The sequence below is a fragment of the Haplochromis burtoni genome, unplaced genomic scaffold, assembly GCF_018398535.1.
Source record: "Haplochromis burtoni strain Fernald_Lab_line unplaced genomic scaffold, NCSU_Asbu1 Contig_37, whole genome shotgun sequence".
Taxonomy (NCBI): Eukaryota; Metazoa; Chordata; class Actinopteri; order Cichliformes; family Cichlidae; genus Haplochromis; species Haplochromis burtoni.
The window spans coordinates 2621073-2644056 of record NW_024582398.1 but is presented as its reverse complement, the minus strand read 5'-3'; the positions used below and the strand labels follow the sequence as shown (position 1 = coordinate 2644056).

At 39.3% G+C, this 22984-nt stretch overlaps 2 protein-coding genes across 3 annotated transcripts in view; one reads left to right on the top strand and one right to left on the bottom strand.

Moving 5' to 3' along the window:
* Positions 1-22984, bottom strand: part of dock1 (dedicator of cytokinesis 1) — a 197304-nt gene that overhangs the window by 52358 nt on the left and 121962 nt on the right. For both annotated transcript variants that reach the window (XM_014332772.2, XM_005919498.2), the window contains exons 28-29: positions 9552-9653; positions 7680-7774 (exon numbers count right to left, since the gene is read on the bottom strand). In XM_014332772.2, coding sequence (XP_014188258.1) covers positions 7680-7774; positions 9552-9653 — 197 coding nt within the window. The remainder of the gene's footprint in view (positions 1-7679; positions 7775-9551; positions 9654-22984) is intronic.
* The window catches only part of insyn2a (inhibitory synaptic factor 2A), a 39057-nt gene continuing 36096 nt past the window's right edge, over positions 20024-22984 (top strand). Inside the window, exon 1 of the mRNA XM_005919494.3 lies at positions 20024-20577. The gene's annotated coding sequence lies outside the window, so the exon portion shown is untranslated. The remainder of the gene's footprint in view (positions 20578-22984) is intronic.

Here is a 22984-nt window from a genome sequence, read left to right as displayed (position 1 = left end):
CAGGCCACAATGTTTCACTCAGTATAAAATACTGACTGATCTGAAATATATGTTCCATAAGCGTATCAGTGTTTTAAAGATGACATAGGGCCTGGGCATGTTAGCAGATGGGCATTCATGCTATGGGTACGCTTTTAATTGATGCTGAGTGCAGTGTGCAACAGTGCTCCTTTGAATGCCAAAATAAATACACATCATTAAATGAGGCTATTAAGTTTGACATATTGTTGATCTAAAGACAGAAGTAATTGTGCGAAAGGCGCAGTCGTCGGGTGTACTACAAACACGTCAGTTATGTTCTGAGAGGACAGACATAGATGAGGTGCAACATATTCACAATGTCTCCAGTGAAGCATCTGCCATAGAGTACTAAGCAATACTTACATTATACACAACAGAGAAAAAGTAATTTTTCTTGTCTGACAATAAAAGTAAATAGTAAGTCCCAGTCATCTACAAACCTGATGTGAAAAAGGAATGCACTGTACAAACTTTAATTTCTATTTAAAGCCCATGTGCACTCTAAATAGGATGGGAATACCTTTTGATCAATATAGCAGAACTATTATTACATTATTTTCAAATATAATAACTAGTGCTTTCAGCATTAATCTCGTTAAAATTAAGTTTACGCCATAACCACATTAACACGGCAAATCTCCGTTAGCGAGTTATAGCAGATCGCCCCGTGAGTGGGACTGTGCGCCGCTAATGCGTTAACGAGCTAACCGCGCTAACGAGCTAACAACACTAACGCGTTAACGAGCTAACCGAGCTAACGCATTAATGAGCTAACTGCACCAATGTGTTAACGAGCTAACTGCACTAACAAGCTAACCGCGCTAACGAGCTAACCACACTAACGCGTTAACGAGCTAACCGTGCTAACGCATTAACGAGCTAACTGCACTAACGTGTTAACAAGCTAACTGCACTAACGAGCTAACAACGCTAACGCGTTGACGCAATGTAGCCCCACGCACGGGGCGATCTGCGATAACTCGCTAACGGAGATTTGCCGCGTTAATGCAGTTATGGTGTAAACTTCATTTTAACAAGATTAAGGCTGACAGCATTAATAATAACTAAATTAATAGTTGTAATTTCTAATGGAGTATTTCCACATTGTAGTTCTTGTACATTTCCTTCCAAAGTAGAAGTATTCCTACTTAGGGCTCCAGTATAGTAGCTGATGTACTGTTTTCCTACACAAAAAGATGCCCTGCTGGGTTTTGATAATGACTTAGATAAAATCAGAATGAGAGAAATAACAGTGGGTGTTATCACTCTTTAGGGGGCACTATTCAAAGGCTAACTGGCTTTCACTCCGGTATACTGCAATCCATGGGCAAAAACTGGCCTGGGCAAAGGCTGATCATCGAGCAGATACACACAAAGTGCCAGACATCAACACAAACTTCAAATAGTGTACTCTGACTGATGTGTGAGAGTGGTGTGCCTGACATGTAAATAGTAAATCCTTGAGTGTATATCAAGATGTAAGATCACCTTACAGTTTTTAACGCATAGAGCAGTATAACATTATGCAGTACATCAGGCAACACTATATCATGAAACCATATGTAATGACACCGCAACAGATTGTAGATGTCATTAATTCTAAACTGCAAATGAGGAAGCAGACAAAAACCAAACATCGGAGAGTGACTGCGTAACTTCCACAGATTTAACAAAGCGGCATGGTTTGAAAGCTATGGAAAGGTCAGACCTTTCTTTTCAGCTGACAACACTAATGCTGTGAAAAAGAGTGTGGACAGGGTGTTTGGAAGGTCTGGTATAAAACATCTATGTAACGACATACACTGGAAGATTTATTCACCAACTGCTTTTACTTTGTAAAAAATCTTCTTTGAAATTGCATCATACTATTAACTAAAATGACCAAAACAGTGAAGATTATATAGAGATTACTGTGCTCAAGACCACTTAAACATTTTCAAGAAGAAAGTCTGGCTCTGTGAAAGCAAGATGTAAAGAAACAAGGGATGGCTCAAGACTTTTGCACAGTGTAGTCAATTGGAAAAATAAAGACAGTGCCAGGTGTGAGCTTTGTCTTTAAAGACAGAAACAGCATCCTTATTTCAAGGCTAACAAAAATTTCAACAACTGCTGAAACTGACTAAGGGATGTTTTAAAAGAACCCTAAAATTTCTCTGCAACTAGACCACAATCAATTCAGAGGTTTTCAAATAGCATTCGTTAAATAAAACTGTCTTTACAACAAGAAGATTTCAAATCAGATACCCTCAAAACCACAAGAACTGTTATTTTATTTGGTGAGTGCTGATTTATACATGGGGACAAAGGCGACAACAACATCAGTTTCAGTCTTTTTAAAGCCCTTCATCCTTCTTCCCATAGACCTGCCCTCAAGGACTAGGATTAGTCTTTAGTCATTAGTCAACTCCAAATGGCAACCATCCAGCTCCAGAAACCCGATCCTAATGAGTCTGTGTGATGGAGTAGGTTAGAGTTAAGGAGCTGCTTCTTTAACTTGTTGAGGCTTTCATCTTTTCATCTGCCTTGCAAGCTTCTCAAAAAACCCATTCATCTCAAAGTACTATTCTTAGTCACAATTAACACAACGCCACAAATCGTTGGTCTTATTTTGTGGAATTAACTTTTGAGAAGTCCATCTAATGTTAATTCAAATCACAGCATTAAAATATGATGGAAGTAGGCCTCTGAGACATGAAGGGTATATCATATATTCAATTGTGTGTTGCAAAAATACAGAAGACAGTTTGGTTTTATCTATATACAATGCCCTTTAAAAATGTAAATAAATATATATATATATATATAAATATATCAATTGATTTAGCTATGGCTCTGAAAAATATATCACCCAATTTGTTAAATATGTTTTTGTTGTTACAGTAATTAGAGAGTTTAGAGTGTTTAGAGAGGGTTTTTTTTGCAGTAATTACAGCTGATCAACAATTTTTACTCAATCTGTTCTCAATCAAGTCTTCTGGTTGCTTCAACATTCACAGCTGTTCAAGTGCTGTGTCTTACAGCTGAAAAAAAACATTGCCAGTGCACATTGTCCTGGACGTGATTCTCATCTCATTAGTGGTGCTATCACGATGTGTGGAGAAGAAAGAGCTGTCTGCTGGTGCTGGTGAGCCACATGCTGAATGCGGCATGTGCAAACTGCTCAGGAACCAGCGGTATATATTGTATAAAAGTCTTGAGCCACCTAATTTCTTTCTATTTATAAAGAACTTAAAAGTTAATGTTTGGTATGACCTCCTTTATTTTTCTGCTGTAGATAGTTTTTTCAGATTTGCCACTTTTGCCATCGAGTTGTCCATCTTCCTTTACTTTTTTAAAGGACACACTGCACACCAACATCCAAAGACAAAATTGGAAAAAGACATTCAGAAAGCCAGGAGATCTACTGCTTAATGACAGGAAAGTCAGGGTCCTTAGAAACAAAACAAAAAATGAGTGGCGGCTCGAGAGTTTTGCACACATTTTCAAGCACTTGACAAAACAGCAATAAAGTAATTATTTTAAAGGTCTACTGCCAAGATTTTAATATGAATGGCAAATTAAAGCACTTTATTCCTTATTTTATTCATGGTGAACCTATGGATAGATATCACCATAATCTTCAGTTGCCCTCAGGACTAAAAAGCTCAAATATCACAAGGTAATTGTTCTGAAGTTATGACACATTCACTGCATATTTTAATATCACCTTTATCATTAATCATTCCCAGAAGCAGCAGGAAGCTTTTTCAGACAAGAAGTTCTAATAGACCCACTGCACATAACCTGCCAAAGTAGCAGACTGACAGAGTTAAAAATGAACTAGTGAATAAGGCTGAAGAGGAAGACTTTCTTTGTTGAGAGGTTGGTGGAGACCAACAGACAGCTATAAGGACATAAAATAAATGAGTTCTGCTGAACTGGAAAGTTGTTTCATGTCGACTGATAAATAAAAGGCAACGTCAAATTATTGTTGTGTTAACAAAACCAATCTGACAATGATTCTTGGGTTTTTAACTTAAAAAAAAAAGGGTTTTCTGTGAGATCTTCAGGCTTTAAATGGCTTCTCTTAGAAATTCCATTTAACCCCTACCCCTCCTGTCCTCTTGGAAGTTTTTCCTTAGAGTTGCTGACCCACTATTACTCATGCAAGTCATCAAATGAGCCACAGTGTGGAAAAAAAGCCATGGGTCATTACTGTCCACGGGGCCAAAGTGTGAAACCCCTGTAAAGCAGGTGGTTATGGTTTAGCTGTCAATGCAAGTCCATGGTCACTGAGGTCACATGAAGTTGTAAATGTTGGTGGAAACAACTAGAAAGGGATCACATGAGTGCTCTGAAGGCTTGGTGCTATAAGCCACTACCTCTGCTTACAGTGAACATAGATGGTCTCTTTTTGTTCATCAAAAGGTGTCATCCAAACAATGAATGGTAATTTTCTGCATCTTTCAAATGTGGATAAGTTTTAGATACTGTGGGGTAGTGGGCTTATGGAACAAGACCCAGCAGCCACTAGCCACTGTGAGCTGATGAAGAACTGTGAGCTACCAGTTGTATCCCTATTGTTGGCAGATTCATGCCATGTGCAGCATAATTCAGATCACAGTTTGCAGAATGATTTAAAATGGCTAGTTATGAATGAATATGATAGTGGCTTGTTTTCCTAAACTGTCTGACCTGCACTATTAAACTATAATTAACCCCAGTAACAAAAGTTTTAATCCACCAGGACTGAAATCTCCAAGTTTATTTGTTAAAAAACACAAAGTAACTTCAGAACACAGATCGAGATAAAGATATGGTTCAAAGTTTGTGGAGGATGTTATGAATTTAGTCTGTCTTTAATCCTGTACTCAGAAAAAGAAAACAAAAAAAGGAAGGGCACATGAGGTATACCAAATACTCCCTTTTCTGTTAGATTGTTAATGTAAAACATTTACAGCTCTCTTATGTCACCTTGAGTTCTCAGTGTGAGGAGCAGGAAAAAACATTGATCAAACACATTCTGGAGGATGGCGACAAATAAAAGAGTTTTTCTAATTTGCGGCAAAGCTAACACCTGCAGTATTCAAACAGACTCGAGTATAAAGACTGTGAGATCAGCCAGACATTGACAAGCTTATTTTTCATTGAGCTGAACAGCAATTTAACTCCAGCAAGTGGCTGAATATATAAACTAGAATTCAGAATTAATCTCTTTCCAGCTATTTGCTAACATGCAAAAGCTTGTTGGGTAAGATTCTGCTGAGGCAGGAGACTGAGTGTGAATCAAAGATTCAAACGCGTGCTACAAAGTGTGATCTTAGATTCAATTGCTCAGTGAAGCTCCTCACACCCCCAAAGCTGCTCCGAAAAGTAAAGGATCACAATCGGTATGGAGTGTGTGAATAAGCTTGTGAGACCAACACACCATGGCGTCGACTGCTGGTGTGCTTTGCGTGTGGTTCAGTAGGGTCCAGCACCGAGTTATTCCCTGGTATTTTTGCTCAGGTTAAAGCAGAACAGATGTGATTTTCACATCTGCGGGATACCGGGGAACACGCTCATGAAGCTATGCCAAAGACTTCAGCAATGTGACTCAGGTGGCAGACAATGTCTGTTCTGAATTCCAAAAGGAATCTGGCTTGCAGCAATCCGACGGACTAATGAAAGCACAAGAATCTAAATTGAAAAGCAATGCAATCTCTAGTCAAATGTCCTCGCTGGCAATGATGTTGGAATGGTTTTAGAAAGATTGGGCAGGGGGTGAAAACTGCTCACAGTAAACTAGAGGTTGCTGCTATGAGCTCTGCACCTGCCATAAATGGCCACTTTCAAGGTGCCCGAAAGGATTAAGCTCGAAGCATTGCTATACAATTCTGTTTGTGTGAGATGCATATTACCTTAAATGCTTTTAAAAACTGGTATTTTTGATGGCATTGTGGAAGAAAGTACAAACTTTCGCAATTCTTAAAACAGTTGGGATGCTGTGTAAAATGTTAACATATGTTAATATAAACAGAATGCAATGATCACTTAAGATAGAAAACATGTTGAATGTTTAAAGTGAGGCATTTTACTATTTCATGAAAAATATGAGCTCATTTGGAGTTTAATGACACCAACACATCTCAAAAACATTGGGATGGGGCCACCAAAAGGCTGGAAAAGTAAAAGAAACAGATGGAGGAAGATTTTTCAGCTAATTAGGTTAATTGGCAAGAGGTCAGGGAGATGACTGGGTATAAAAAGCAGATCTTGGAGAAGAAGATTTTAACAGAAGTGAAGATGGGCAGAGGTTCACCAATCTGCAAAAAACTACATCTACAAATTTTGCAATAATTTCAGTTTCATGTTTAATGATGTACCACTGGCATGAAGTATCTCATCAACAAATAAAACTAATAATAAAATGATTCCAGGAAATCTGGAAAAATCTCTGTACACAAGGGACAAGACTGAAAATCAGTATTGGATGATCTTGATCTTTGGTCCCTCAGATTACATAAAATGACAGAGGTGGGTTGCTAAGTCCTACAGAGCTCCAAAACGTCCTCTACCACTGATATCAGCACAAAAGCAGAGGGAAGCTACATGCATTGTGTAGGTGGCCCGTTTTGTGCATGTGGTGTGTAAGATTTTAAAGGTTGTTTTCTGAAGCTAGAACAGGTAGCTAGTTAGCAGATGAATTACAAAAACATTATCCTGGTGAAAAAAAGTGAGTCCAAACCCACTTTAGGCACCAGGCTGTAAACATGCTGATTTTTGCTGTGAGGATTTCACCAAGGGGCTCTACAGGGATCAGCTTACTTTTCAAGCCAGCATCAAGAAGCCATCCGAGGAGAACGGCAGATTTTGGCACATCTGCATTGGCTATCATCTCTCTAACTACGCCTTTTGTTTCTTGTCTTTTTGTTTCCCCTGTCAGTTGGGACTCAGACAGTATTATAATGCTAAATTTAGCAGAGTAATCTGTCCATGGGGAATTTGAATGTAGAATTTAACCAGCGATCATGATAATACATGAATGATGGTGGAGAAGGGAGAATTTTCTTTGTCAAAAAAAAGAAGAAAAAAAGATTCAAGCATTTCATCTGGCAGCTGTTTTGGTATCACTGTATAATAGAGCTCAGCAACTCATTCTGATGTCTTGTTTTTTTAAAAGTGAATATTTTATATAAATTAAAAAAGAAAAACCTAACAGTTGGCTATGCTGACTTTCCTTGTTTAAAAAAATCACTAAGAAATCCCCCAAAATATACAAAGAACTCTAAACTTAACTGAAAGCTACAGAAAAACCCCACTACTGACTAAACTGCAAAGCATCTAACTTTGCTTTAAATTTTTAAAATTGCATTTAAAAAAGGTTTGCATCAATAACCCAGAAGCCTGCTGCAGAACAGCACAAAAAAAGCAGAGAGATTCTGAGACTAAGTTTGGAGATTAGCTGCGTATACCAGAGCATCTATAATTCATGTGATTGTTTGCGGCTGCGCTGACTGCTCATCTGATTGCTACACTGCTGAGGCCTTGTGCCGATATTTGCATGAAGAGAAAAACATTTGAAAATATTCATACCCGCTTCCGACTGCTGTTCCTTAGCAACCGTAGTGAAGCGAGTTGAAAGCAGTATAGTTTATGGTTTGTGTTTGCGTGTGCATTTCCAGCAGTGTCGTACTTACTTATTTTGCATCATGTTCATTATGATCCAGTCAGAGGGGTAGACATTTTTTCCAATGAGATCTTTGAACATGATAAATGTTTCCATTAGGAAATCCTGTAAAAGAGAGAAAGTTTTCAAAATGAGAACTGCTATTCTTCCTACTTCCAAGATAAGAGTAATCTGAAATGAACGGTTTGTCGTCCGTGGCTTTCAGGCAGAAACGGGTTTTAGATTCGTTTTAAAGGTCAAGGTGACTCGTGTATTTCTCTTTTGCAGGTAGCACACAAAACTAATAATCCAGTATTTTGTTAATATTACACAACTAATATTCATCAGATATCTGGGTAACACCTACAATGATCATTACCATTTAAAACATAGCATTAGTCATATCTACTCTGTCTGCACTCCCTAACTTTACATGTTTTAAGGGTTACAAAGTCACAATTAAAAGGCATCACGCACTCACCACTAAGATTATTGGATTCACCAAATATAAGCCAATCACACGGGAGAAACTCAATGCATTTAGGCGTGTAGACAGGCTTAAGTATTTCACAAACTGCTCATCTTCTTCCACACACATCCGTCTCTAGGGTTTACGTAACTTCATTTGTTGCTTATTTTATGTACTGCCTGTTAATATCAATTTAAAAGCAATTCCTACTACTGCTTTATATAGTTTCTTTGTTTTTTAAAAATTATTGTTTGCATGACAGTTTAACATCACCAGGGTTGCAGCAGAAAGAACATGGGCTGAAATAGTTGTACAAGCCTTAAAAATACATCAAATAAACCCATTGATGTAATGGAATACACGGCTGTAATTACGTTTAGCTTCACTGTGCTTTATTGGTGGGCCAGTGATATTGATAAGCCTATTAACTTGCACCATCAGCAAATTCTTTTTTTTGTTTCAGGTTACAGCTTTCTTCTCCGGAAGGAATAACCAGCGCTACACAGCTGTGCATGTTTACTATTGCCATCTGGTGCCGATGTCCCTTTTTATGCGTCTTACCAAATTAATTGTGATTACAATTGTTATGTTCAGTGACGCCACACAACAAAAAGATATCCTCATCTGGGCTACAGCCAGCATCAGGATCTATAAGTGACCCATAGCAGAACCATCTTCAGGTACCACAAACCTGCAGAAAGATTCACGTTCATTACAGTGATTCCTTACCCCGCTATGGGAACTGGATAAGGAGTCCCAAACTGGATTTTCTTCTAAAATCCACTGAAAATATTACATTTAAGCCTCAATAAAAAAACAAAAAGCAAAACATGCAATTAAAATAAATAGTGCTTTTAAGAGAGAATGGGATGTCAGTGCATGCCAACTCAGTCACACGAGTACAAAAAAAGTGATTTTTCAAATTACAAGCAATGCCAACGTATCTGTCAGTGTGCGTTTTATAAAGCTTCGCCTGACTCAGATTCGTGTTCATACAATGAAAAAAAATCTCCAAAGAGCAAAAGCAAACAGAGTGGAGTAACTGAATGCTAATCTGGCAGGAGATAGGAGAGAAAGGCTGCTTTGAGGGCAGAATTATTCTGAGCTGAAACCCATAACCTCTGCGAGATTTATCCCTCCTCCACAGCTTGTTGGTTGCAACAAGTGATCATTTTCCCTCAGGAGCTACTATCACCAAGAGGAAGTGCAATACATGTATCGGCCCAAGTGCAAGGACTAAGAAAAATTCAATTTCATACTTTATTGCAAAAGAAATTGTATTTTTTTCCTCTATAAAAGCTCTAATCTGACTTTTGATTTCTAGATAAGACAGAGCAAAATCATTCTGAAGCACAGGCAAGTATTTTAAGTTATAAAACGACAATGTGGCCTGAAGATCCAGCAGACACAGAAACACTGACAGAGTGTACTTACCACCACATCACTCCTTATCTTGCCAAAGGTGCTGATCAGATGAGCATAATGATAGTCGTCCATCTGCCTCAGTACGCCAGTCATGCTGGCCACGAAACTTCCCTGGAGAAGAGAAAGTAGTGCATTCAATACACAATCAAGTTTAAATTGAAGGATCGGACAGAAAGAGTCTGTCTTTGATTTTGATGGCCACTGACCACCTGACTTGACTGGATTGGATCAGAGTACTGAAGCAGGCTTGGCCTCCCAGGTTTAAAAAGGTAGGCACCCTCACCTCATGGGTGATCTCATTAACCTGCTGCCCTCCGCTCGTCAGCTCTTTGTCTCCACTGATTATAATACCCATGAGGTCCCCAAAGTGCCGTCATTCATTTGCAGAGCATTATCCTGCCTCTGGTTAGTACAGTGTATATGTGCTGCAGAGAAGAGATAAGTGGATGGCAATGTGTGCAAGACTAGGTGAAAAGAGGTTGCTGCTGCCAGTCAAGTGTCATTCCTTTGATGTGAATAGACAAAGCCAGATACACACTGAAAAAAAAAAAGTGGAAGACGACTGGAAAGGCATGGATATGAACAGCTAGAGTTCGTACTGTTTACAGCTGACAGACTGCACAAGAAATTCACATAAAAAGATGGATTACTCAAGAGATTTGTACAAAGGATAAGAATAATCAGCTACCAAGAGACCAATACAAGAACAAAAGAAAACCAGTAAGACACTAATGGCAAAGAGAAGATGTTTGTTGTTATCTAACAAAAGATTTGGGGCTAATTAAAAGGAAATCTAAAGAAAAAGTTACAGAATTTGCTTAAATACTTTTGAAGAATAAAAGCATACTGTAATGATTTACTGTTCCCACAGTTTTACCTCAACCAGCTAATCAAAAATGAAAAGAGAAGTTAAAATTACTCTGAAAAGAAAGCATGAAAGCACACCCAGCTTAATGAATATAAGGTCTGATAAGCATTAAGATACACAAGCAGGAAGAGTGACTCTTTATCTCTAAAGTCTGCAAAAATAAGTAGAATGCTGGCTAAATGAGACAACTTATAGTGCACCCTTTTCGTGCATATCTTTATTTAAAGGCAAAATCTTGCACGAAACATATTTCAAGAACAATTCAAAATAAGGCCAAGAGTAAGGTCTTCCTGTTTGACACTTATCTAACTGGCAGTAAAGCAAGCTGCACGAGACACGCAAAGACCTTAACCAGCAGTGAAATCACCATGTTTCCATAATCTATCATCACGTGAACAAACTCCTGATTGGGATTTTAATTTGACTACCTCAGTGAAGCGAGGAATGGTTGAGCAGCTCTAAAGCAACTGATATAACATTGCTGCTTCATGGTAGTTAATCCTCACAAGGCTTTGCTAGAAAACTTCTCCTTGAGCTTTAATTAGGCCTGACCTACCAAAGCACAAAACACAGCTGAGCAGAAGGGATGCTCGCACACACACAAACTCCTGTTCTTACCTCACCTGACCTGTCTTACCAATTCTGATTTTTTCCCCCCTCTTTACTTGGATTTTATGGTTATTGTTTGCCTTAATATCCATATAATATATTGTACTGCATTTACATTTATCATGCTTATAATAGCTAACAACAATAAGATAATAATGCAAAGGCACCAAAATAATCCTCAAATGCAAACATCATGTTTACTTCGCCTTCCCTTAATGCTATGCAATGCTGTTGACGGTTTCACTTCTCCTCTCTGTAACGCTTCACAGAAACCATGTTATATTAAAATGGAAATATTTCTCTGACACACAGAGGACCAGACTCCTTCATCTGTGAGGGCATGTAAGTTTCAGTTAGTCTCAGTTCTTCAGCACTGAAGAGCACATTCAGACTAAGACTGATTAGAAAGTACCAAAGAGACAAGTGTACATACAAAGTCTACAAAGTGTATGAAGTGCCTAAGAAGTGGTTCTCTTGCCCGTCTCTATCTTTGTATGCTACTAACTGAGGAAAAAATGTTTCTGTTGCTCAATCGTATTCGGGAGTAGATACATGGATGGGTATTCCCACATACTGAGTTATAGATGATACTGGCCTTTTTTACCTCCAGAAAGGAAGTTGTGGTTTTGTTCATTTGTGTCTGTTATATTTGTCTGGGTTATGGAAAGTGGTGGAGATGTGGGGTATTGACAAAAGCACAACCCATTACAAAAAGACATTTTATTGTAATCACACATTATATGCATCTGTAATGCACTACTGTTTGAAAATTCAGTGACCAAAAGGTTAAGATATATGGGACAAAATTAAAAGGACAGTGTGCAAAAAAGAAAAGAAAAAAAAACACACACTACCTAATGCTTACGTAAGTACTTCATATGTATTGCAGTTGCACTTGTTCTTGTTGGAGACCTGCTGTCAGCTGCAGCACCACCTTAAACAGAACCTGGAGCAAGGTGAAAGGCTGCTTCATGTGTTACTACACAATGCTCACTGAAGCTGCAGAACAAAATAAGGGTAGTGTTGCCAGCTGCAGTGGAAAAAGGTTAGACTTTATTAAATTGAAGTGAATTTTTTTCCTTGAGTATAAAAAGACTGTAACTACTCCATATAAATATATGAAAGGGAACAAAATATGGGAAAACATGCAATATAAAATATGAATATATGTATATGTAGCGCAAATAATTATTTAAGCACTGTTGTAGTGCAAAGGTTACATGAGCTATCTATAGCTATGGGAGACCACCCAATCATTTATTGATGACAAAATCCTTATAAAATGCTGGTGAAGTTCAAATTACAAAGAAGCAGTCATTTAAAAAAAAACAAAAACACATCAGCCTCCTCTACATGCATAAATTAACTGGTAATTACCTGGCAACAGATATTGAATGATGCTGTGGAGAAAAAAAAAAGTAATCTAAAAAGTAGTGTTTTTACTTCCAAAGAAGTAATGTATTACTCCAAAAAATGATGACTTGAATGTTTTTTTGACTAACGAACCCAACACTGTTTATTAGAGTTTGCTAATAAATGTCACAGGAGCTTCAAAGCAGCCAGCAGTCACTGATGCATGCTCCAGCAACACCCTAGCCCATACAGACTCAAATGGTTGGATGAGCTGGAGGATATCCCACATTTGTTCTTTTTTTTATGTTCAACTGTGAATGAATCTCCAAGATAAAGAGCCTTCAGCAAACTTTGTACATGCTGCAAGCCTCATTGTGGGAACTGCCATAAGGCTCCGAGGCTGCATACAGTAGCATAAGCCCCCCCAAAGCTCACTACCAACATTCAATCAAGACCGCCAACAGCGCAGCCATATATCTGCCAATGTTACTATTGATTTTATTCTTGTAATTTGTTGCTCATGAATGGATCTTAAGCTTCCAAACAAATACAATTTCTGCTGGAGGCACTAGGATCAGCTGGCAAATCCTGATGGAAAATTAAATACAGGTGAGGAATCTTGCAACCATATTTCCAAATTGCCGTGGTACACAGGGAGAGGCCCTCCCAGCAAAAGAAATACAGACGGCTCTCTGTGCAGCAATTAAGATCTAGATGTGAGGCAGAAACATGAGTCACACCAGCTGTTAAGGCGTAATGCGAGCAATGGAGATGTGTGTTTGGAGGGAACCAGGAGGTCTCTAGAGGCCAACCAACCAAACTCTTCACTTTTATCACTGAGATGAATCCAGTAATGTTACCATGACAACTCTTTTATTTCATATAGGGGGAGAAAAAGAATGGAAGTAAGTCGAATAAAGCAGCGTTAGAGAAGAAAGGTTCAAAAAAGAAAAGAGAAAAAACAGTGTCCCTCACTGGTAAGAAGTGGGTCGATCTTTTCTGATTTTGTTATAGAGGGGAGAAGGTATGTGACACACTGAGGAGCACCAAACAGACCAGTTGCAGAGGAGGAAGTGATAGAAAATGCATCTTACTGGGCTGCTTGCCTAACAAAACGAAGAACAATAACCACAAAAAAATAACAAGAACTAAGAGAATAGAAACTAAAAGGTTTAGAAATGATGAAATATATGTTTTTGCATTTTAGTTACAGGGTCACTTTAATTATGTGACACGTCCGGCATGTTTTGTGGGGTTTGTATTCAAACTCGAAGGCTGAAATTATTTGAACTAAACACTTTATAAAAAGGAGTTATTTTATGATAAATATTCTGGGTAAAATGACACTCTGTATATTAATGAAAATTGAAATCAAAAGGATTTGAAATCACGAATTATGCTGAAAGCTCTTTGAAGCAGTGTAGGCTAGAAAAAAAAACTATTACCAGGATGAAAAATGTAAAAACAACAGTTTGGCATTTGCTATTTCTGGTGAAGAGAATGTAAAAGTATAAGAAGTAACAGTAGAGCAAAAGTAAATTCATAACACAACACAAGTTAATGTCAAAGGTTTGTACATCAGCTGGTTTTTGCAAAACAAATCTCACAATCCAAAGCCTGTTTGAAGCTAAGATAACAGATGAAAGAATTTATAGTGATCTGCACTTTGTATTATATCTAAATAACATTTTTTTCTGGCTGTTGATTTTTTAAACAGTAATGAGATGGATAGTTTGCGTTACAGTCAAATGATCAGGAACAAATTATAGACAACCAAAGCCAGAACGCAAATGGTATCACAGAGCGCTCGGATCAAAAGGACGACATATCTCAAAAGTATCTAAAAGACAAGCAGCCCATCCAATTAAAATACTACCCAATTATAAGTTAACCATCTTTTTTATGTAATTTAACATAATGATAGCTCATTAAGTGAGCTGGGTGCTGATAATAGAGCACCATCATTACTGATCAATCTCTCCAATATAACATTGTGCATGCTAGCAAGGCTTTTTTTTTTAAATCTATAAAAGGAAATATTAATCTCATGGCCTCAAACTGAAAGGAACCATAACTTTTAGCCTCTTCACTGAGCTACTGCAGGAGATGATGAAGCAGCAGAAGGACAAGACCAAATTGTTCATGACGCTTATGGAAACAGTCATTTAATGGCCGCCAACTGAGCCGTCAATCTTAATTCATTTATCTACTGAAACAATTTCTCAGCCTGAACAACAGTCAACAAAAAGTTTACAGGTGATATCTATCACTGAGTCTAGGAGCTGGAGATTTCCCAAACCCTGCCTCCATATCTGTCTTATGGGCAAATGAAACAGATTCTTAGAGGAAATGAAAAAGCGGTGATTAGAGGGCAGTGCCTGATCCATCATATGCGGCTCTCTAGCTTGCATCTCCCTGATAATTCATCTCACTTTAGCGCCTGACAGCAGAGGAGCAAAAATTGATGTTTGCTCTGAAGGGCTGCCCTATTAACAGAGCATTGTTTTAAGCCTTTAATTAAGCCAGTGGGGAAATGGCACAGCGGTATATAGAGTCGTACCAAGAGCCTCAACGAGTCTCTGAACGAGGAAAAACTGACACAATAGCAGAGGGAAAAAAAAGATGAGAACGAGGGGTTGATGACCAACAGGGATCCAAATTACTCCCTCCTCCTCTCCATTAGATCCAAGCTTGATGCAATATGATTTTACTGGCTCATTATGATGGAAATTACAACAGCACAAAGGAAACCTCGCATGGGCACCATGCCATTTAATCTTATAAGAACAACACCTGTGCAAGCAGAAGTGATTTGGGCTGCTAAGTCACGGAGGTTGTAAGGAAAGTGCAACGCAACCAACGACACACAAAAAAGATTCAAGTTTAAATTCTCCCCAATTTGCCTCCTCGCTCAGAGAAAGCATTATGGGTTGCTGCAGATGAGATTCAAACATTTCCAATGAGGTGATTTTGTGAGGAGAATTCAAATTAAAAGATGACTGGCATCAGTAGTGCCTGACAAGAGAAAAACAGGTTAGAAGGAATGCAAAAAGATAGAGAAATCCAGAAATTAGCTTTGCGTCAACTATATTTAAAATGTCCAATTAAAAGTTTCTGTTATTATACTCATATTATGATTATAGGTCATGGATTCCTTCATCACAAACATATATTATTCATGTTCTTGAAACTAAATATACGTAAATGGAATCGAAAAAGAACAAAGTACCAAAGACAACAGCACTTTTCACACTGGTCTGTCAAACGCAGGCAGAGCTGACACATACAATGTACTTGGCCACCGCTACACAATTCAGCTAACCCGCTTGGCTCCGACATCAGGCCAACAAGGTGGCAGGCAGGAGGGTCAGCCAATGGAAACAAGTTGGAGAGCCAGCTGAAGCCATTCACACTTCATTTGGGGTTTTTTTTTTGCAGCAGCAGCAGCAGCAGTGGGTTTGGTGCTTGGTGATGTCCAGATAAACACTTGACAGTAGATAATATGTGCAGAAAACCTGGGCAGCCAGCCATGAAAGTGACCCGTTAATTCATTCATTCAGATGGGATTCGGCTAAGACAAGCTTGAGGAAGCACTTTCACATCAAAGCAATACACTTCCTTGAACAGACAACTTAATTTATATAGGGAACCCCACTGAATGAAGGCGACTTTCTTTGACAAGAAAGCCCCATCTCTACTGCCAAACACGCATCATCCACCGAAAAGGAATGAGATCTTTACCGACCATTGCCTGGTCAGTGTGACAGATTCGGAGATGAACTAGAGCACGAGTGGGATAGCGAAGGTCAATAACGTGTTGCCATGTTTTGATGCCATGAGACCCGAAACTGTTTGCTATTAAAGATTAAAACCAGCTTTTAAAAAGATGTGGTTGAAGACAGTCCACGATTTCAATTAGCTGTTGGTGGTCAGTGAGCCTGAGGCAGAGACAGAAAATCAGACAGATTTCTGGAAGAAGCTTTAAAGCTCACAATGCACAGTCTGTTCGAAACACACCACAGATGCCCTGACACTTTGTTTAAAAATCAAATGTTATTAAGGATGAAGTGATCGAAATAATCAATGTGTAAAACTGTATATGGGGTTTAGAGGTGACTACTAATCTAAATTAGTATGCAGTATGCTATATGGTAATGTGTAGTTTAAGAACAGGTAAGGTCTTCTGTCAAAAGACTTGATCAAATTTAGTAAATAAGGATTACAATGAAAGGAAAAGAACCGAATCAAACAATTGTTCCACAAGGTAATGCTAACAAAATGTTTGGCAATTAGTGTGAGAGCAATTTGACCTGAGAAAAATCATTGAGAGTAGTGACAGTAAGATATCCGGCCCTATCGAATCAGTGACCTCTCTGGACAAAGGTATGACCACAAGGTGAGGCAAATTTACATTAAAATGTTAAAGCAAAAATCCACAATTTATGTAAATATATTCAAGTACGGTGATAGTTCATTGCATTTCACTGCTCCTTCCAATCTATGCTAACATTTGGTTTTTTCATCACTGTGTCTCTTCTCACAAGGTAAAGTTAAGTTGTTCTCTGAGGTTTTTGAATAGAAAAAAAAAAAAGAGTACCGTATACATAAATTGGTTTGTGCTTATGTCTTCCAACAAACAAATACATACTCATAAATTTAGAATCAAACCATTAAAAGTACACAGAAGAGGGCATCGGTTTGCAGAAGCTGCCATGTTGCCATGTCCCATCATCTTGAGTACAGTGGCCGAGATGGACATCGTCGTTCCGCCTAATCGAGTTTTATGTATGTTGCTAGAGACCAGCCACATATGCACAACTTCTAAGTTAGTTTTGTAACATTTATGTAATTGCTGATGCATGCTCAATCATTCAGGTAAGTAAATCGCAAAAGATTGATTCCTTTCATCTGGATGTAGCACTTGGATGAGTGATGAAGCTCAGTTTAACAGCTGGTGTTAGGCTTGAGTTTCCTAAAAATCACAGTAGTAGAAACACACGGCCGTTATGGTGTAAAGTCTAAATTTTAGTATCAATGATCTTTCTTGGATGACCGAAACACGTTTGTACTAATGCAGCCACCGTAGCTAGGACTTGAGGAAGGGTAAGAAAGTTGACTGCAAACTGCAATCTGCTGACATCTAGTGGTGAGATTTTATACAATGTACCTTTAATGACATCATGTGATGTTATTAAAAGGTACAGTTATTTGGTAGCCAAATTCTAGAGATATCAGCGTCCAAATCCAAAGAAATATTAAAAGGAAAACAGAACTCTATCTAATGAAAGCAAAGAGTAGATTTTACTGCAACAGTAGACAATCACAGCAAAATTACAAATCACACAATCTATAAATCTATTTACAGGCTAAGCAACAAAACTAGGTCTGGATTTTCCATTGACCACAGTCCTGTCTATAGTGTGCATGTAAGGACAAGGACATCAAACAGGAGGCCCCTGAGGATTTAGCTTTGAGGTAATGAAATCAATACGAGAGGAGAGTCACTCCAGCGACTTGTCCTTTGCCACCAGTTTATCCATCTGAGAAACAGTTTGCTTACACAAGCAGATCGCAGAGCAGATTCCAATAAAAGAAAATGGCAAAGCCTATTCTGTTCCTACTAACAGTAGACATCATCTCCCAGAGGAGTTCTACCCATTAAACAAATGCCATTACCCTGGGTTCAAATCTAAAACACTTTCCAAGAACTGAGATGTTCCAAGGTCAAATCTTTACAAACATAATGCGGCTCTCTTTGTGTTAAACTTGCAGGTTTTCGCTGCTTGGCTGAGCAGTAACAAGGCTGTGAAGCAGATGCGTTACTGTCATTCCAAAACAAGAACCCAGACTCATAAAACCGTGCTGTGAGAGCAGCGTTCAGCACCTGGAAGGTGCAGTCAGTCGGGTGGCAGGGGTGTTTTATGTGACGTTGCAGAAAAGTGAGATGAGGCAACGGGGGGGAAAAGAATAGCAAAACTTTCTTTTGTGTGTCATAAAGGACTTTGCGGCGAGAGCTGTGATGCCGTAAGTTGGCGATAAACAACGGGAAGGAAGTCTGATGAATGTAAATGTGAACTGAATATAACTGTCATACACATCTCCCCTTTTTATTCTATAAAAATCTTTGGGCCTGTTCTGCCACAAATGACTGAGCTGTCCACTTGGCTCATTAGGCTGAAACTGAACTGTGTTCCTGCTGTCAAGGATAAAAGACATTTAACGGTGACACAGGAAGTATTTCCATGATCGAATAAAAATCGTTAAATGTGATCCAGTACATGAAAAACAGTGTGATAAAAAAACCCAAAAAAAAAACCCAGAATAGCTTTATATAAACTTGCTTTTACTAAATGAAGTTGACTAAATTATAATTCTAATTTCCAGTCTAGAAAAAGATTGCTACAAATGGATTCATTCAATCAGTTTGGAATGTTTTAAATGTATTTCTTATTCATAATACATCCATTTCTTAAGAAAAATGATGGATGCATTTATTGAAGCGTTCTTACAAATCAATGTTATTATTTCAAAACGTTTTACAACTGTTTAAATTTCATGTCATATTTTTACATTTTCTCCTAGTCATTGATTTCTAGCCCTCAGTAACAAATGTTGACTTCACAGTTGCATGAACGGAGAAAGAAGTGACTCTTTACCCTGTTTGGTAAGGAAAGATGTGTGCCCTTTATTTGCTTTTGGTACATGTAATATATATATTTATATAAATGCTCACACATAGGTGTGCACACACACAGACACACGCACACTTACTTCACAGCAGCTCCTGTCTGGAGAGCTGCAGCTCATTACCATGGTACCTGAGGCTTAAAGCAGAAGTTGGGTTTTCCCTGTCAGTGAATAAGGATGAGCTATGGCTCCAAAAACATCCGACCAAGCATACACGGCTACACTTTTACATGATCAGGGTTTCACCGAGTGTATTATTTCCCTCCTTCCCCATTATGGTAACTAAATAATACAAAATGCACCGCAGATCCAATTAAGCCTAAATAAAGCTGCATATTCCCTTATGAAAACTGGTATTTTCCTGTGACAGATGGATAAATACCTGAAACGGGAACGGGCAATAGAAGCTCTGTAATAGGCAGTTGGGATGGAGGGAAAGCAAATGAAATTTTCCCCTCACACAAAGCAAAAAGCTGTAGGGACTCAGACAAATTGAGATGACAGAAGGTGAATGGACTTGCAAGAAAACTCTCAAGGGTAACACATGACAAGCATCAACATACGGATGCCAAGAAACTCAAAAGAATCAAAAACACAGGTGTGAAGAATGACAAATCTCAAAAACATCGGTCTGTGTGTGAGGTAAAGTGGCCCTCAAATTTATTTCTGCTCCTGACAAACAAAGCAAGGCTTCAAGGATATGAGGTAAAGATGTGCATATGGTTTTGTGATGTCACTGATATAACGGCTTTATAAGATTATAAGATAAATGGATGGTGCACGAACCTGATAGATGTAGCCAAAACTAAAGCTCTACTTTCTCCACTGCAACCTCCCTTCCTCCCTTTGCACTCTCCATCTCTCTTTTTCTCTCTCATGTTCCCTCCCCCTTTCACTTAATCTCTCTCTCTCTCTCATTGTCTCTCACTCTCTCTCTCTCACTCACTCTCTCACTCACTCACACACACACTCATACACACACACACACACACACACACACAGGCTCAGAGGCAGACAAACAGAAAAGAGGAGAAAGCCAGAGAGCAGAACTGCGGCGGCACGATGGGGATATTCAGCCTGCGTGGGCTCCGTCGCTGAGCCGTCCGGAGTTCAGCCACAGTATGTGTGTGCCTGCTCGTGTGTGAGTGTGTGCATGCATGCATGTGTGAGTGAGTGAAAGCCCCTGCCGACACCGTGTGGAGAAAGGGAAGAAGACGAAAAGAGACCGGGTGGAGAGAAGGGAGAAAAAAAAAAAAAAGAGGGGGAGTGTTGACTCTGTCTCGGGCTTAGAGGAGGCTCACGCTACTGGATCATAGACGCCGATGTGCAACAACTACTCCCAACTACTGCTGCCCCTGCTCCACCTGCGTGCCACTGCCTGACTGTCCTCTTTAACTTCTGCCATGGCATAGCCTCCTCTTCCAGCTCGCTTCTGATCTACTGAGGAAACAGGCATGCATGGGCACAACCAGGGATCTAGGCTATCACATCCTTTACGTCAGTAATTCACAGTCTGAGGTAAGTTGCTCTTCTCTGCTCTTGTCCTCTCCTCCATTTCACCTCTTAGTCTGCATCTGAAAGGGGGGGGAAGTCTGCTCATATAAACTATGGAGTGGGAAATCCAAGAAATCTGCTTGCTCAGAGGAACTGAGCCCTGGATAAGCCATAAGGAATATTTTCAGTCAAAATGTTCTCTTTAGTCAGATGATCAAATATCAAATCTGGGTGACAGATGAAAGGAGGTAAATCTCAGATGGATTTTACACTCAGATGCCTCTGCTCGGGTGAAGGGAAAATTCAGGGAGCGCTTATGGAATGTGCTGGTGCTGACTTTAACAGACAATTTACTCACTTCGGAAAACTTTACACATGAAAATATTTGAACTATTGGTTAATTTTGCATCTGGAGGGAGGGGAGGGGGTGGACTAAATGCCAATGCTTGCTGACATTTATCAGATCTCGAAGGTCAGTTTTTCCAAGAGGATTTTGATCCACATTTTACCTGACTGAAGCGGCATACAAAGCTAAAACAGTGCTTGCGTATGAGGAATTGCATGATGCTGCATTTCCTCTCAGCTAAGTGAGCTGAGTTACATAAAACACGCCGATATCGATGTTCAAATTAAGAATTTGTGAATTATTGCATTAAGCTGCTTTCCCACGTTTGGCTGCAGCAGTGTTTTAAAAGCAGGGAGCATGCAGCACAGAGAAACACGTAGTGAAAGCTGGGCATCACACAGCTGGCTGCATCTGATGAAGGACCTCCAATGGACACTAATCTAGATTAATGGAGTTGGTGAAGTCACCATCTCCTTAAAGATTATTGGTGCATTTGTGTGTGTGGGGTGATAAGATGTTGGCACTGGGTTGCCGGTGTTTAGGGGGTGAGAGGGAACAAGGGCTGCCAAGAGCCCTCACATCTCAACTGTCCTTCAGTTGCCACACAAAACGCATGTCAGTCCCACTCATCCCTACAAACCTCTTGCTATCGCTCTCCGTCTCCCCTTTAACCACAGCTCACATCAGCGCTCTGATACAATCTCCTGTATGCTCTATTTCACTTTCAGCAGACACTAAGAAGAAGACAGAGGGAAACAGATAAAGATGGATGGAGAAAGAGAAAGAGATATAGAGCGAGGGGGAAAGAGACTGTCTGCAAGGAATAGCAGAATAAGGCAGGAGAGGATATTGAATTTCTCTTTGCTTTTATAATTCCATTATATGAAATTACAGGGTAGGAATAAAGGTGCGAGTCCAAAAAAAGCAAAAAGATATGATTACTTTAACTGGCTGTCTTACTTTAACCTTGACGCTTGAGGTCTTTATGAGACCTGGGGGATGACAGTCTAGGAGTAATGGATGCGATGGCCAAACGCTTCAAAGCTAGTCTTTATTTCTAGGAGACATCAAGCAACACTTCACCTTCTAATACTACAGAGAAAAAGAAAGAGGGACAACTGCCACACGTAAACACACGAGACAGGAGTACGCTCAGGCCATCACCTATGTCCTATCAGTGCAAATGCAGAGAGGTTCCTGGAGATTTAAAGCTGGAACAAAGTTAAAGCTTTTACGTGTGCACACAGAAAGGGGGAAATAGCAAGGGAGGGGAAAAACACAAAACAAAAAACATTAGAGGTGGCCTGCAAAAAGTACACGCGTTTCCAAACGAGTGGCGAAGTGTGCATTCACCTCCCATCACCCCGCTCACTGGGAGGGGTACTCATTCATCCAGAAAACAAATGACTCTCCTATAAAAGAATGACTGCTTTTGGAACAAGCCAGATGTTACCTTTCATGTGCTAATAGGATTATTCATTAAGAATGAGTATTTTCACTGGGAGGACCACAGCAACGTAATGCAGTTTGGGTGAACTGTGTGTGTGTGTCGCTGAAGATGGGACCGTGTGTAGATATGTGTGGCTGACTTTGTACATCACATGAATACAGAAGGAGGCACTTCACACCTGATCTCACCTAAGTGTTGCTGCAAGTGTATGTGTGCGTGAAACATGTGCTTTCCTATTCATCTGCAGGAGAAGAGGAGTTTTTTGATTTTTTTGAGGCAAAAATGAGACAAAACTTTAAAACCAACAACTAAATATTGTGTAGCTGCCCCTTGTTCTACCAATTACAGCTTCACCTCCTCAGGGATTTAAAAGGGCACCTCTTGGGGTAGGAAATGTTCAGTGTTATTGGAAACTCTACAGTTTGAAGGCCCACTCAGCAGCTGGGGATGTGCTGAGTCTATGATGGGTGATGTCTGCATGAGTGGTATGTGTCAAAGTGCTATCCACTGCCAGGATCAATGTTTCCCAGTATAACACTGTACTGTAACAAGACGAGGAATGTTATTCACTATGGTGATCAGTGGGGGAACTACAGTGATTTACAAATCATGTAAAACCTGAAAATAGTGGAAGA